Raw genomic sequence first — 16,236 nt, forward strand, 5'->3', positions numbered from 1 at the left:
ATCAGCCACACGTTCCGGTAGCCTCAGTTCTAAGGGAGGTTCTCCAGTTAGCGGGGTATCACAGTAACTTCTCTCCCCACGACTGTCCCCGGCACTTGAGGGAAGCAGGGGCGGTGGCAGTGGTGCTGCACGTCAGTCCAAGAGGGACCTGTCCCCAAACAGGACCTGTCCCCAAACGGGACCTGTCCCCAGGCTGCGCTCCCGGGGCCGCTCGGGACCCCAGCCCCGCCCGGCGCTGCCGCTGACCCGGAGACCGTGACGTCACGCCGGCCACGCGGGCCTTGCTGGCCAATCAGCGCGCCCCAAGAGACCAGCCCGGCGGCCCAATCAGGAGCTTCGCCGCGCGGTGCGTCACTTGACGAGCGGCGCGGGCCGTGGCCAATGGGCGAGCGCCGAGGCCCGTCCGTGCTGACGTCGCGGAGCGGACGAAGGAGCGCAAGGCGCGTGCGCGTGGGTTTCCGTTCCCGCCGGCGCGCGCGCGTGGCGGGCGCGGGAGGGAGCGGGAGTAGGGGAGAGTGTGGGGGCGCGAGGCGGCGGCACCGGCTCCGGCACGAAGCGAGTTTCCCGCTCCGCTTCCCACCGGGAAAGCCGAGAGGGGGCAGCGCCCGCTCCCTCCCTCCCCCCGCGGCGGCGGGGGAGCGGCCCCGCCCGTGACGCGAGGGGCAGGGCCGAGCGCCCGCCGCGCCTCGGGCCTTGTAGGCCGCTGTCGGCGTGACTCGGCCGGGCCGCGCCGGCTCACCCCGCGCTCAAGATGTCGGCGCAGGCCCAGATGCGCGCCATGCTGGACCAGCTCATGGGCACGTCCCGGGACGGTAAGTGCCTCCCCGGCCGTGGTGGGGCGGGGAGGAGGGGGCGGAGCCGCCGCAGCCCCGGAGGTCACGGCGGTACCGGGCGGTGTTCGCCGTGATTGGCAGGCCCGAGGCCCGTTGCCCGCAGCCCCCGCGGGGCGGGGCTGCCGGGACAGTCAGTGGCGGGGTGGGGGGAGCTGGGCACCGCCTCCCCCTGCGGAGCTGCCGGCGCCGGCTGCTGTCCGGGCGGCCGCGCTGGCGGTGCTGCTGCTCTTGGAGATCCGCTCTTGGCGGTGTCTGCGGCGCGCAGCCTTTCCGCCCGGTCACCGTACAGGGGTACGCTTGCGAGATTCTGATCATCGAGGGGAAGACGTAGCGAATCAAAAAAATCCCCCCAGACCAACAGCCCCTTCGGTAGGGCAGGGTGGGGTTTTGTGTCGTTATAGATTTGCCTAAATTCTGGCCCGAACGGTCGTGTTAGCCAGCAGGCTTGTATGGCTGTCCCTTTCTGAAAGTCAATGTGAGATTGACCCAAGTGGGCAAACTCTTTTAAAAACAAGCGCTCTAAACAGTCAGGTAAAAGCTTAACGTCTGGAGGCAGTCATACCCAGAGGGAGATAGGAGATGTACGGTCAGATTTCAGATCGCTCTGCGATCACACAGTGGAGAGTATTGCTGCGTAAAGCTTTCTGCAGTTTTTGTCGGGGTGCATGGCGACCGGCTTGAAAGTCTGAACTGGCACTCGCCCATAAATCCAGGTAGTTGCGGGGGCTGCTAGAGAAGAGCAGTTCCGCTTAGGCTGTGCAGTTCTTAACTTGCAAACAAGAGAATTCTGCACCCGAGGGTAGGCAGCAATTAGAGATAATTTAAATGTTCTGCATCTGGTACTCATACTCAGTCTGTACTCACTCTTGCAGACGTGTTATGTTTGTGGAAGCTTCGTGTTGAACTAACGGTTACCTGTTTCCCCGTGCAGCGAGTAGAATGTGGCAAATGGGACATACCTTGTACGTCCTGATCATCTGTCGGTACCGGGCTAATGTGAAATGAGAGCTTCTTTTAGTATAATCTAGAATTTCAAAAAATGTAACTGGTTTATGCATACTCCTTGTATCGTGAATGCTTTCTGCTGAGTTCTAAATTACTGTTCTGCGAAAATTGTCTTCCAGAGTAAGGCTGTTTAGTGAGCTGTCATCATACAGGATCTAATTTGGGGTTGTTTTGTCTTGCTCCAGAAGATTTTCCAATACATCCTGTTGTGGCTGCGTATGTCTGAGAGCTTGGCAAAGTAACATTGTGCTTATGGAACTCAAGTCTTCCCAGTGTTGGCACCTAGATTGCTGTCTCAGTGCTACCCTAACACTACACAGAAGGTTTAAGGGGGGTGGAGGAGCTGTTTCAGTTTCTGAAGGTATTTTCTGTTGGATGGTGGGAGAAGAGCGTCATTTACTTGAGACAGCTGTCCAAAAATGTTAAGCGACTAAAATCTAAACCAAGAATAGCCATTTGAGGCTGTATTTTCTCTGGCTTTGTAAGAAGGCAGTTATTGTATTGATAATTGTATTCCCCCACTCCTGCACACCCTGTAATTCCTAAACCACATGTGCTGAGCTGTTCAGAAACTAACTGGCTAGAAAGGAAGCATTTAAACAAAATGGGCAGGATGGGGAAGGATAAGGAGAAAAGACTATTTGTAAATCTGGCTTCTGTGATTGAATCGAGGATCTCTGTGTAACACCATTCTAGTTTAAAAAAAAAAGTCCAGTGGAGCTGGAGCATCAGCATCATTTATACTGAATTGTACACAGGGATTGAAAATGAACCGTTTTTGCATAGCTGGTACGTAGTAAATCCAAGGCCAGGCTCAAGGTCATTGAAATATTGCTTACCTTGAGAATAGTGGGGTTTGGGGTCGTTAGGTTTTTTTATATTCCTGTTACCTTTTGACAAATAGTCTATTTCTGTTAACATGCAAATTGCAGCTTTTCATTAGAATGTGTCAATTTTTTAATTTCTTGGTAGGTCAGAACTTTAATTTCACCACTTGTCCCCATTGCCTTTGATTTTGCTTTCCCTGGCAACACATTAGAGTTTAAACTGCAATAAAGCTTCTGAAAAAATAATCTTTCTTGGGCAATGTTTTTGTTTTATGCTGTTCAATATTACCAAAGTCTTTTTAAATTTTTTACTTTACAAAGTCTGGCTAGTCTTTTTGTCTTGTTCAGGGTTTTTTTGAGAAGCCTAGAATATGAAGTTTAAAAATCTTACCTGTTTTAGAAAAGGTAGACCAAACATTTGATCTTGTCAGTGGGATTAGAAAAAACTCAAAGGTAAATTTAAAATCAGTGGCCGTGCCTGAATACTTGTAGGGGTTTTTTTTTATTTGGGTTTTTTTTTCCCCTTTTGGGTTATAGTATCATTTGTAGAAAATATGAACATGCTCTGAAAATGATTTTGAAAATTCCACAGTCAGATGCTCAAACATGGTTTCAGGAGATGAGCTGTAGGCTGTAATTTGTGGGACAGTGTGCACACTCATTATGACCGGTGTCCCTAGGGTCAGAAAGGAAAAGCCTGGAAGGTGTAGTGATTAAGTGTTTTTATAGATTTGCTGTTAAGCTCTGAGAACACCTAGAAAGCACAGTTCTGTATTGATCACAGTGATTCAGAAAATACCCACTAAGCTGTAAGAATATTAATGAAAAATCGTCTGTGCTAGAGAGGAGACTTCTCTTGTCAAACAGGGCTGCCCAGCATGCAGCCACCCAGAAGCAGGTGTGCTGCTCCAAGCCTGTCCCTGGCTGTACCCTTTCCCAGAGGGCCCTGTGCTCGTGGGCAGGGACAGCTGAGAGCTTCCCCACTTCCTTGGCAGCCTGCTGCCTCCCTTGGCGGAGTTTGGGCAGCAGGATGAATGCACTTGCAGTCACAGGGCATAGCTGGCTGGTACCTGCCAGGATGTGGGCTCGGCAGCCTTTTGGCACTGCCAGGCCCAGTGCTCCCTGCCTGCCTTTGCTCATGTGACAGACACCTGACAGAGAGTGGAACTGAGGGGACTTGGCTGGTGCTTCTCAGGACTTGCCAGTGAGTTGCTGTTCTTAGAATACAGCTGGGTTAATTGAAAAGCAGTTTTGTTGGTGATGTCAATACAAAGAAATGTCTGAATGTCAGGAGTGGTTCTTTTACACACCTGGGAAAAACATTTATTAATTCTTATTTAAAAGCACATGGGTTTTTTAAAATACATTGCATATTACCTAGGTCAGCCTTCTCTTGCACACTTCTCTTACAAGTGGAAAGCTCAATTGGATGTGGACTGTGCCAAAATTAAAAAAAAAAAAATTAAAAGTGTCACTGATTTCGATGCTGGTAGAAAGCTGGGCTTTTTTAATGTAGTCATGACTGCAGGCTGAAAAAAACCTCTGAAATGGCATTCCAAGTACTGATAACCTGCCATACCTAGAGAGGCTTTAAATATAAATTACTGAATATATAATCTGGGTTTTCCAAATATTAAGAAATAAGTAGTGCTGAAAACCAGGTGCTAATCTTACATGCTTATATATTAATGTTTTTGGTTTGGTTTTCTTTTTTTTTTTTTTTTTTTTACTTGTAACACTTGAACTAAAAGAATTTTTATTCTATATATCAATAGTTAAAAGGTTAGTTCAAGTTGAATTTTTTGATGTTGACCGGAGCTGCAGAAACTTGTCATTTAGGAGTACATTGCACATAGAAAAGTATTACTTTTATTTCTTAAAATACTGGTTTTGAACTGTAAAGTTGAATAAGGTTTTTTTAATAGTACATTTAGGTAAACCCTGCTTTTGCCATCCCACTCCAGAAAACAGGAGTGAACTTTACAAACAGGATCATAACTATAAATTGAGTAATTTACAAATTGAGTGAAATGTTAACAATTTATATTGGCATCCCCAGGATTGGGTCTTTTTCCATAATATAGTTTAAATGGGTAAACTTTGAAAACTTTTCTGTAAAAGGCCTGATGGGGAGGATCCCATTTGATCTTGAATCAAGTTATCTTGCCCAAGTGTTTCATTTTCCACCAGGTCAGTCATGTGCTTGTCTTGCTGCAGGAGTGAATGCTGGAGTCAGCCCGAGGAACTGGTTGGAAGCAGAGGGTGAAGCAGGATCATTACTTGTGACAGTAGTGCAGACACAGCAGATCCCAATGGCCCTGGTGCAACACAACAATCTTGAAGCTGCTAAGACTTGACTCTTGCAAAGAAATGTGATGGTGGTTTGCGTTTTTAAAATAATTGCCACCACTTCAAAATTAGACCACAGTCTACAAATACGAAAATCTAGCAAAGTTAATTAGATTCTTGTCTCAGTTTGGAAAGACAGGAGCCTGCTAAGGAACGCAGGAGCCTCCCCTGAAATAGAAAATGTAAACCCCCTCCCTCCAAATTGCTATAAACTTTAAATTAAGAGGCTCTCAGGCAGAAAAATATGGGAGCAGGAAATAACAGTTCTTTAATAGGGAAGAAAATAAAATGATAAAATAAACAATGCAGTAAACTAAAACAACACTGACGGTGTCAGAACACAACATGACACCCTGTTGGTCAGGGTGTTGGTAGCAGTCCAGTTGGAATTGTGGCTGCAGTCCTCCTGGAGTGTCAGGTGTGGTTCTGTTGGAACAGCAGGGTTCTGTAGGAAAGGATGTAGCCTTCCTCTGAAGATCCAGTGGAAGAAGAGGCAGCTGCTGTCCCTCTGGGAAATCCAGTGGGAAGCGGTACTGGTATTCCAGAATCTCCAGAGTATACCTTGGTAGGAATGCTTGGCTCCTCCTTCTGGGTGGAGCATCTCACAATGAGATGCTGTAGTTCTTATCAGTCATACAGTGACATTCAATAGCCTGTTATCAGCAGATGTCCCCTCGGGAGGGGGGAGTGGTTGTGGAAGAGATAAGGAAAACTGCCCACTTAACAGAACACAGCTACCATACAGATGGCAAATACAATACATCTTGCCTTGCAATCTGGGACAGTTCTCTTAAGAAACAGGTGAATTTGTGGATGCTTCTGAGACTGTGGTCATGAAAAGGTTCTCCCAAGCATCTTGACAAATACTGTGCTATGTGACTAGCAGAAAAATCTCCAGAGCCTTTAGACTGTATGTATGAAGTGGCAGTCAGCACCTCCTTTTGTTCCACCTGCTAGCTTTTTGAGCTGAGCTGCTGTGTTTGAAGTCTTCAGCTCAGTTCTTCAGCTGTTACTAGCGAACACACTTTTCTTGTTGCAGATCGTCTTCTGCCTTTGAAGCTTATAATACCCTTTTTGCATCTGTTCACATCCTGACTGGTTTTTCTGGGTTATGCTTCAGTTATCCTTAGCAGTGGTTAGTAATGTGTGACTTTTCTGTCCTCGTTTTTTTGAAGGAATTGAAGTGACATTCCTGTGCTTGTTTTACTCATCCTGTGTTTGGTGGCACACTTTATATGCTAACAGAGGTGAAATCTAGAACTTGTAACCGATTTTTTAAATTTCTTTGTTTTAGTATGGGATTATTGAAGAACTTCTGTGTACTTAGCAATGGGTGGAGGGTTTATGTTGGTATTTGCAGGGTTAGGTAGATTTTGGTTTCCACTTTGCTTCGTGCTTGGAGGTAGAAGCTGGTATGTGTGTTTAAACTTTAAAAGACCATTGTTGAGGATTTTGTAGGCATTTTGGGTAGCTCCAGGCTGAGAGCCAGGCTAGGGAGCCAAAAGCCTCTTCCAAGAGCTCTGCTTGCAAAGGCAGAGAAAAATATCTCATATACAGGAATTTCTGCAAAACATTCCAAAATGTTGAACTGAAATCAGCTCAGAAATCTGAAAGTAGTCATAACACATGAATTTTATGAAAAGGTGCCTTATTTGTGTCCAGGACAATTTGTCAGTCAGGGATCAGGTTTTAAGAGCAATGACTGTGTTTAGTGAATTGTCTCTATTTTCTGGCTTTGTTATGAAGTTCTGATAGTTTAGACCTTGAAAATTATGGAAACAGTGAAGAATTTGAGCAATTATTCTCTACTTGGGATGCTGCCTAAAATGTCATTTTTGAAGAAGCAAATGGGCATATTCATACCTCAAGGAAAACCATTCCTGTGTTTGTTCAACTTGTAATGCATTAGCTAAAGGATGGTCTCATTGTAATGTGCGTTCAATAGTGTTGCTTCAGTCATGGTGTAAAACAGAAGCAGTCCTGGTTAGAAATATGTATTATTCTAAAAGTGTTAGGATCAGGACATGTCCAGTGTTAGTGAGAAGAGGACCAGAATTAGCTGCCCATTCACTGTGCAGCAGGAACAGGATCTTCTGTGCCTGCATAAGCCTCAGTTAAATAATGGTGTTGGATACTGGTTAGACAGGGCTTGTTTTGCGGGTGGAATTTGATACACAGTTTTTAAACACATACTCCACCCTCTTAGTAGCTCTTGAATAAAGTTTTCAGAGTCTCTTGCCAACATGTTGGGACTCATGCTTCAAAAATTTCAGTGGAAAGTTAACCATTTTTTGTTGCTGTATCTTAGTTCAGGAAGTCAGCAGCATGAAAATGAAAATTGACTTTGTTTCCTTTGCATGGATTGCACCACTGGTTTACAATTAGAGGCTACAATTGGATTATAAAGGGTAATTCTCACCAGTGCTCTGGGATTGTTGACAGTAGTGTATTAGGGTACATCAGACTAGAAGAGATGCTGGATGAAAGAAGTTATTGTTATGAGTGTGTTACTATGCTAAGCATTGTTGATGCGTTAGTGCTCGTTCTGCTGGTTTGTGATTAAAATATACTGAACAGGAATGACGTTGTTGTGGCCTGCTAATAGATTAGACTTGGGAGGTCAAAGTGAATTGTGTAGTAGAAGTGCACATTGTAAGCTTAATCTCTGCATGTTCCTTAATCAGCAGTATGCACTGGTTTTAAATATTGATGTTAATTTTGTAGTCCGTATGTTTTATACAAAATAGAAAACTTCCTTTAGAAAGTTTACATTACTGCCATAGTCTCTTGAATATTTGTATATCTTGTGTGCAGTTTCCTTATGGTTGTAAAAGATATGAAATGTGCAAGTATAGAAGTTTCCTTGGTGTTTTGCTTTTTTTCTTTTCAGTTCTGTTTCAAAGTTCTCTGTTTTCTGAGAAAGTAATCTCTTAGAGAAATGTGGTTTGGGACAGGTACTTTCAGTAAAATTAAAGCTGATGCTTCTTGGGGAAAATTTAATTTATCCTTTCTCCATATAAATTTTATCAACCATATGATTTTTCTTTTAGTGGAAAAAATCTAATTGGAAACACAGGGATGGCTTACAGTAATAGATGTTGACTCCTGTAATGCCCTGGTAAATTACTTTCATTTCTGTAATGAGCATAAGTCTTAAAGATCAGATAGTTGAATATTGTGTGATTCTTCAGAGGCAGGGTTAAATAAACTGCTATTCTGAGCTAATTTAATTATTTACCTATTAAAATATAAAAATATAATTTGTAATGAGGTCTGAGATATCAGTGATCGTGTCCTCTTTATAGATGTTCAAGAATACTTCTAAAACTTAGGTGACTGCAGCTACTTGGTGCTTGGGTATATTACTTTCTTATTACAGAATATATGAAGGGCTTTTTTTTTTTTTTTTTTGATACTCGTTATTTAGATTTAGTATTCACTTGTTTATTTGACCATACAAAGAAGGTATCAATTTCCCTATAGTTTGACAAGCAGAAGTAGCATCTTGGTTACCTGCTGTACTGCAGAAGTCCTTGTCTTAAGAACACACCTGTTTATGTTGTTTCAGTTCTTAGACGGCAGCTGCATAAATCTCATTTGCTGTTGTAGGCAGAATGACAGGTGCATAGTGGATGCACAGATTTTATTCTTTCCTCCCCCCGTCAGCAACCTGTGTAGATCCCAGGCCATCCCCCTCTCAGGATGATTTGTCTGTAGGTCAGCAGCAGAAGAAATCTTCTGTCTTTGCCAAGAGGTGTGCACTGTTTAGGAATATTGGAGCTCACAAAATTCATGAAGAAATAAAAGCATTTTCTTCGGAGGCTAGTAGACTTGCAAATGAGCTGCCAGAGGGACACAACAGTCAGTCACTGTTAGAATGTGATATATGACACCTTTTTTTTTAATCAACTTTTCCTTCTGAAATAGCATATATTTAAAAGAAATGCAAATGTATAAAATTGCTTTTTGTAGAAAAGAAAATGTAAATACCCCAATGATATTTGTAAGGGAACATTTCTAAAAGTTTTTTAAATGCTTAAATAAAGGCACAGTGCAGAAAGAATAAAAGTTTAAAATACAAATACAAATGTGTAAAGTATTCTTGAGGCTGTTGTTGATCAGTTTCTGCCACTTTTTTTTTTCCCCCTACGCTGTCTTCCTCAGGTTGGTAATTGTGATTATCATTCTAGCCACTTGATGAAAAAGGATTGTATTTCAGCTGTAGTATCAGTACCTAGTTGTGATAGAGGTGTGGAAAAAAGGTATTTGGAGGTAATGTCTATGAAAATACTATTTGCCAACTTTACTTAAGGAACATGAGTCTTTCAGCAATTTTCTGGTCTTGGTAACTCCTTGACTCCTATGGCTATTAGGCCATCAGCTTTGGGGTTTTTTTTAAATACTTTATTTTGTTGATGTGTCTTTATATAGAAGAATCTTTACAGTCAACATGTATTTCTAGATGCTGTGTTAAAATTGCTGGCAGAGTCTATTTTTCTATACAAACTGAACAATCTGGCCCCTTGTTTTATTTATAAAGGTTCAATGTATCTTTGCCTGCCTACATCAATCTGCAAGGGAGTGTCAGAAAGGCCCCGCATTCGCCGAGCCGTGAGTTATCAATAACTTTTCAGATGTGTTAATGAATGTGGAACAAACGCAGTTATGTGTTTAAAAAAATAAAGATCCACCTCCTAAAAAGAAAAAAAAAAAAAAAGAAGAGGAGCAAAACTCTTTACTGCAGTAGTAGGCATGATTATAAAGGGATTACTCTGAATTTTTAGTACTGTAAGTATAACCAAGCAGTAAGGTTGCCCTCCAGAAAACCTATTGTTGAACTGCTTTGAAGCTTTTTGGTGTGTGGGTTACAGGTTTTACCTGATGTATCCTGCAGGCAAATTAAGCATGTGTTGTTTATGAAAGCTTTTGTTTACTTAATAATTTGAAACATGGCCCATCTGAAAATGTTATATATTAGCATCCTGTACATAGAACGAATATTTTTAAATCTGATTACATAGTAATAAGAAAGGTTTGACTAAAATGATACGGGTTTTTTATTCCTCTCTGTTGTAGTTAACCTCAGTAGTGAATATGGCTTCTTGAATTCTTTAAGAGATTCAAATCTAGAAGTTTAAAGTTTCAAATCATGAAGCCATTAAAAAAGACCTGAATATCTGCAAAATGTATCTACACTCTTAAAATATTTGATGAAATGGAAGAGGCTGCTATCTGAGCTCACTATGACATTTTTTCTCCAGCAGCTCTTTCTGCTTCAGTAATTCACCAGTAGGTTTTCAATTATAAGAGATCATCTCAAATTATGTTTAAAAAAAAGAAAAAAGGCTGCATCCTTAGAGAGATTGAGGTGTTTTATCATGCCTGTGTCTTAACAAGAAGAGAGCCATTGCAGTGATCTCTCTTCTGAATTTCAAACAGTGACAATTATTTTACTCAAAGGGAGATATGTTCAGCCCTCATCCCCAGAATACCAGCTGGTTACTTTGTTCTGAAGACTTCAGGTCTTGCTCCGGGAAGGGATTATTTAATCTTGCAATTGGACTTCAGTGTCTGGGCAGGTTGATGCTTCTGCTGATGCAGGAGCTGCAACCTGCCACAATGAAGATATAATTAAGATGTTCCAGCCCAACAAACAGCATGTAGAAGAAAAAAGAAAAAAGGTTTATCATATGGAGATATGCAAACACCTCTAAAATATTTTGCATATAGGCTATGCCCGTATGTTTGATTTTTTTTTTCCAGGTTTGTAAGCATTTAAAATCATTCTTCTGCCAACTCTTTATGCTACTCCCATCAGATGTTAAAGGGTGCATTGCATCCAAGAGCAAAATCATAAAATGAGTATCAGGTGGGATTTGGTGAAGACTCTTATGTGTTTCATTTTGTGTTTATGAGGCTGCTTTGATATGCTAATTCTTGCATAGAAATATGTCACTATTTCATGCAAAGTCTGAACAGAGCATTATATAGCTCGTTTAACAAATGCTATTGTATCAAAGTGGTTTTAAGCTAATACTGACTTTCTGGTTTCAAGCACTTTTCCTGCTGCATTTTTGAAGGGGAAGTGTGGAAGGATTTTTAAATAGCATTATAGAGCATTAAAACACACATTTGTGGTTTTGGTGTTGTTTGACAAAGAAGCGTAGAGTGTTTTGAGTTCTAGTTTCCATAGACCTTCAGTATGTGACAGGGCGCTGTTAACGCTTTGCATGTAACCTGCAGGACACGTCTGACTGCCGCAGATTTCTGACCTGGAATGTGCTGATTCCTATATTGCAGGTGACACCACCCGTCAGCGAATCAAATTCAGTGATGACCGAGTGTGCAAGAGCCACCTTCTCAACTGCTGCCCTCATGATGTGCTCTCTGGAACTGTACGTAGCTACATTTCATGTGTTATTCAGATAAGTGGAGAAATTGAATTATATTTGTTCTTTGTAGTATTTCCTTAAATTTCATGGGTTTCAGCAACTATCTAACACTCTCTGGTAGTTCAGAGGAACTTTCACAAACTCTTAATTTGTGGGTTTTGAAGTTAATTTTTAGAATTCTTCTGTTCTATATGCTAATCATTACCTAAATTTTGTTTACGTGAAAAGCCACATAACGGACGTGAGTTGCACTATAGTAGAGTGGCCTTGCAGTGGTCCAGTTGCAAGTAATAGAAAGAAATAAAATATATTGTATGTGTTAGTTATGAAGTTACTTTCTTAAAAATGCATGTTATAGTGGGAAAGTATTCCACAGATGTATTTGTTAGAGAAGTACAGAGATTTTTCTCTCTTCAGAAATATTTTAATGAAAATAATTGAAAGTCCAAATAATTAAATTACTAAAAGTTTGGATATGTTTAATATGATAGTAACACTTACTAGACAATATACAGTTACTGTGCCATTGTCGTAAATTCTAAAGCTATTTTTAAATCTCAATTTATGGCATATTAGTAACTTGTTTGACTTGGACATTTGTGCACTCTGTAGTAGAAGTTACACTATGTGAGGATAGGAAGCAAGGGGCTCTAACACAGGCCAGTAGCTTTGCGTTGTCAGTGTGCTTGTGCTTTACCTTGTGATCCATATTTACGGTAGCTTATTATTTTGCAAAAGGCAGGTGAGTACTATTTCATCAATTATTTGATCTAATGTTTAATAATTAGAATAATTAATAGTAGAGAGATACAGTATGATGATACAGAGTCCCATGTGCCTACTGTTCTTAATGCTGCTAGGGTTACTTTTTCCACTCATGTTGGCACATTCTGTTATCCTTTGGCACCAGGGAAAGTAAGTACTGAAAAATCTGTCTAAAGGGATTATTTGAAATAGTATTGTGTATCAATGTATATATAGTTTTATTTTTAACTGTTTTGTGTGTTACTGTCCAAACAAAATGGGGGGAAGGGAAAACAATGTGTTTCTTTTCACCCATCTGTTAGGTTGGATGGTGCTTTGGTTATGTGGTGAGCAAAATAACTCCTGCTTGGGTTATACTGGTATGCTATCAAAACATACAAAAGCATTGGTCACAATCCACAGGATAAGATGTGTGATAAGAAACTTATCAAAGATTTGTTTGACAGCATTTCATTGTGGTCCAATTTCTGTAAACCAAGATTTCTATAACAGCTGTAAGTAAAGAAGTGTTTATCTTCAGAACTATAAAAGTCATAGGTGTCATGCAGTAGCACCTCTTACACCGCAGGTCAGTCATGTAGGCTGGGGCAGCTGACACAGTTTAAGTCCTCAATGGAAGTTTTCTTCAGCTCCATACCAGATTTTGCTGCAGCTCTTGGAATACTAAATGAAACTGCTTCTTTAGAGAAGTTTCTTTACCTTCCTCATGCAATTAGTCATCATACCAGAAAATGTGTTCCACAATGTAAATCTGGATGCAGAAAAGCAGTGACTAGTTAAATCCTTTTAGTGGGAGTAGTAGAAAGGGGACTCAAAAGAGACAGACACTACCTGGGCTGTGTGATGTTCTGCTGTTTACCTGGTCATAGATCTACAGGAATGGACCTTCTCTCTAAACAGCAGTTTTTAAAAGGGCAGGAAGCATGGAGTCTTACTGAACAGTTTGTCACTGATTTAGAAAATGACTGTGAAGTTTTCTCCAGAATTTTGTTAAGAAGATCTTGATGCATCTTCGCATTCAAGACCTATAGTGGAAAAAGTTGAGTGACTTTTTTTTAATTCAAGTCCCTGGACACTCCTGAAAAACTAAATTCACTGGGGATATTTTATGAGGTTAAGTCTCTATATTGACTAGATAATCAGTAAATTACTGGATATGAATTGCCTTTTTTGTGTGTGTCACAAGGTGATCTACAATTCCTAGGTACTGTTTGTTACTGTTCCTGTCTGCAAAATGCTGACTTCTGTACATCTCTAGGCCACCCACTCAAGAAGGACATTCACGGATAACACAAGAGAAACAAAGTGACTCATATTAGTAGGCCCTGTTATTTTGGTTTGTTCTTTCACTTAATGGCCAAATTCCCAAAACTCTTTATAGGCTTTAATTTCCCTTGGCAATAAAAACCCATGTCGCTCAGGTTGCAGTGTGTGTTGGTAAAGATGTAGTGTGTTTATACATTTTTTTTAGGGAATTTATTTATGGATATATTTTTGTGCTACTAAGACTGGGAAATTTCAAGTAAAGCAGTGAAGCTGTTTTTGTTTTAATGATCACTTGGACACCAGTTATATTTAAGTCGGTGGTTTAAGAGCTTGCTCATTCATTTTGAGCTGAAAATTTTACAATAACAAATTAGTAAGACTTTGTAAACCCTGGCTGATGAGACAGTGAATAATTTTCCTACTTAGAGCTAGCGATTTTTTTTTTTTTTTTTTCCTTACAGGGTTAACGCTTACTTTTACCCTTAATGATTGTGGTCTTTTCGTTGTTTTGGTTTGGGGTGGGTTTTTGTTTGTGGGTGTTAAGATTTTTTATTTATAAAAAAGTTTGTTAATCCATATTCTGACATTGGGCACTGAAGCTGCATGTGTGGGAGTCAGATGACTCCCCCATAATGGTATGAACCTGTTAAGCAGTGTTCTCTGGATGTAAAGAATAAGATGTCTCTGTTTCTCTATCTTTGCATGTTTCTGAATGATAGCAGAGTACTAATGAAAATAAGGTGGGAAGATTTAAAACCAATACCTTTAATAAGGCTGTTATTAAGTAGCAGTGTCCTGAATAGTTGTAACCCAGTAGCTGTCTTTGAAAATCCCAACACTTCTTCATCAGTCTGGCTTTCTTACCAACGTGATGGTGCTTTCCTGATGAAAAATGTTTCACAAATACTATACAAGGTCTTGCAAATGGTGGTTCAGAAACTCTTATCTGCTCAATGAATTAACTTTGTGTTTATGTTTATTTATTGAGGGGAAAAAATTACTTCTTGTATTTTATTTATTACAGACCTGAAAAAGGCTCTGTTGGCTCATCCTGCAGTTAAGCATATCTTTATTTGCTCCTAAATGTATTGCATGGAGCTCTTCGGGGCTCTTACTGACTAAACACCACATGAATCAAGACCCTGGTTGGTATAGCAATATACCTGAATACATTGCTACCTTTAATCTTATTAGCAGTGGAATTCAGCTCCAGATTAAGACATCTAAATTTAGATTTCAGCTGAGGAGCTGGGTGTTGAAGCTCCCACTGAAGTCAGAAGGTTTCTAGGCAGTGGAGCCTAGAAAAAGATGGAGTTCACCTGCCCATGGATATCCCTCTCACAGTGGGCTGAATCCATTTAGGCTCACTGAACATACTGTCTGTATCTCCTTTTACTGTATAAGAGAATTTTGGATAGTACACACATGTGCAGATAGATGTTAGTAAGGAGTTTAAATCTGTAGTTGATTTATTTGCCAGTAGTCCCACTGGCTCTGGAGCTATTTGTATGCTTAAAACTTGTGGTTTGGGGTGTAACTGATTTTATGCTGTACTTCTAGAAAAAGCATTAGAAGCTGTTAGAAGGCATTGTGTCTGAGGGTACGAGCTTTTCAGTTCGGGACTGATTTGATCATGTGAACTGCTTCAGCTTAGCAAATCAAATTAAATTAGGCTTGCATAAGCTACCTCAGTTTGAAGCCTTCAACCCAGTGGTGGTGAATTGTGAAGTGCGCTGCTGTCCTCTCAAGTGATCATGTCAGTCTCCTGAAATGTATTCTTAGTTTCTTTGGCCAGCGCCAGGAAGGTGAACTGATTGTACCACCCTCCATTTTAAAGGGTTTAATTTATTGAGGTGGAGGGGGAGGTTGTTACTTTCTGCATGGTTATCAACCTCAGTGTTAATATATTTTATAGTCAGGCTAGAAGAACAAATACAATGTAAGCAGTGAAATAGCTCATTTAAAAGAAGAAAGACTGCTGCTGGTTTTGGTAGTGATGATTTATTCTAAGTTCAAGTCTTTAGAAATGAGAATACGGTTACATGGAGAAATGTCTTTTTAAAAGTATTATACTTCAGAAGATACCTGGAATTCATTGGTTACTAAGGACTTCAACTTAATAATTTCTGCATCTTTTTTACTCAGCATTTCTTTCCAGCTAGTGAAGTCTTACAAAAGTTAAAACTGTTAGTGGAGCCAGAAAACTTAAATCCCCTTCTAAATATGTGTTGCTTATAAGAATGGATGGGTTTTATCACAAGTCTAGAAATCCGTTCAAAATACAATTGGTAGTGCAGCTGAAGAATGAGTTCCATAATAAGGAAGATTTCAGCAAAGAGTCTGTCTTCAGCTTCTTTTTTTCAGTAGTAAGTGTTCCTTTACAGACCCTGGAAGTGCCTTGAGAGTTTGATAAAGGAAGAGATCTGGTTCCTCCAATATCAGTTTTTCAGCAATGTCAGATCTTTCTAAGCAAACAAACAAACAAACAAACAATTCTTCTCTTGCTGAATGTGAACTGCTTTGGTATCTTTATATCGAGGAAAAAAAAAAAAAAAAAAACCTACATAAACACTGCCCAGAGTATTTTCTTTCAAAAACCTGTCACAGATGCCTGCTGGTTTTAAAAGTATTTGATAGTTTGTGCTCCTGTGTCACTTGGTTCAACATCAGCCCATTGTGTTTTAAGTACCTTTAGCTTTTCTGTGCTCTTTCTGCAGTCTGCATAAAGTATACTCAGGAATGAAATTTCTGCTGTCAAAGGAACTTGTAGCAGTTGTAGAAGTGCCAAAATGAGAATTT

At 40.6% G+C, this 16,236-nt stretch overlaps 1 protein-coding gene across 3 annotated transcripts in view; it reads left to right on the forward strand.

The window, feature by feature from the left end:
• Positions 1–16,236, forward strand: part of LOC311153987 (putative RNA-binding protein Luc7-like 2) — a 33,659-nt gene that overhangs the window by 2,842 nt on the left and 14,581 nt on the right. The window contains exons 1-3 of one of the 3 annotated variants that reach the window (XM_084206124.1): positions 744–812; positions 9,555–9,625; positions 11,315–11,409. Coding sequence is in view for 2 of the 3 variants with exons in the window: in XM_084206123.1 (XP_084062249.1) it covers positions 752–812; positions 11,315–11,409 (156 nt within the window). In the remaining variant the exon portion in view is untranslated. Of the gene's footprint in view, positions 1–466; positions 813–9,554; positions 9,626–11,314; positions 11,410–16,236 lie in introns of those variants that run through there. The other 2 variants (XM_084206123.1, XM_084206125.1) reach the window with 2 other exon arrangements.

The sequence above is a fragment of the Fringilla coelebs genome, assembly GCF_963513975.1.
Source record: "Fringilla coelebs genome assembly, chromosome: 5".
Classification (NCBI taxonomy): domain Eukaryota; kingdom Metazoa; phylum Chordata; class Aves; order Passeriformes; family Fringillidae; genus Fringilla; species Fringilla coelebs.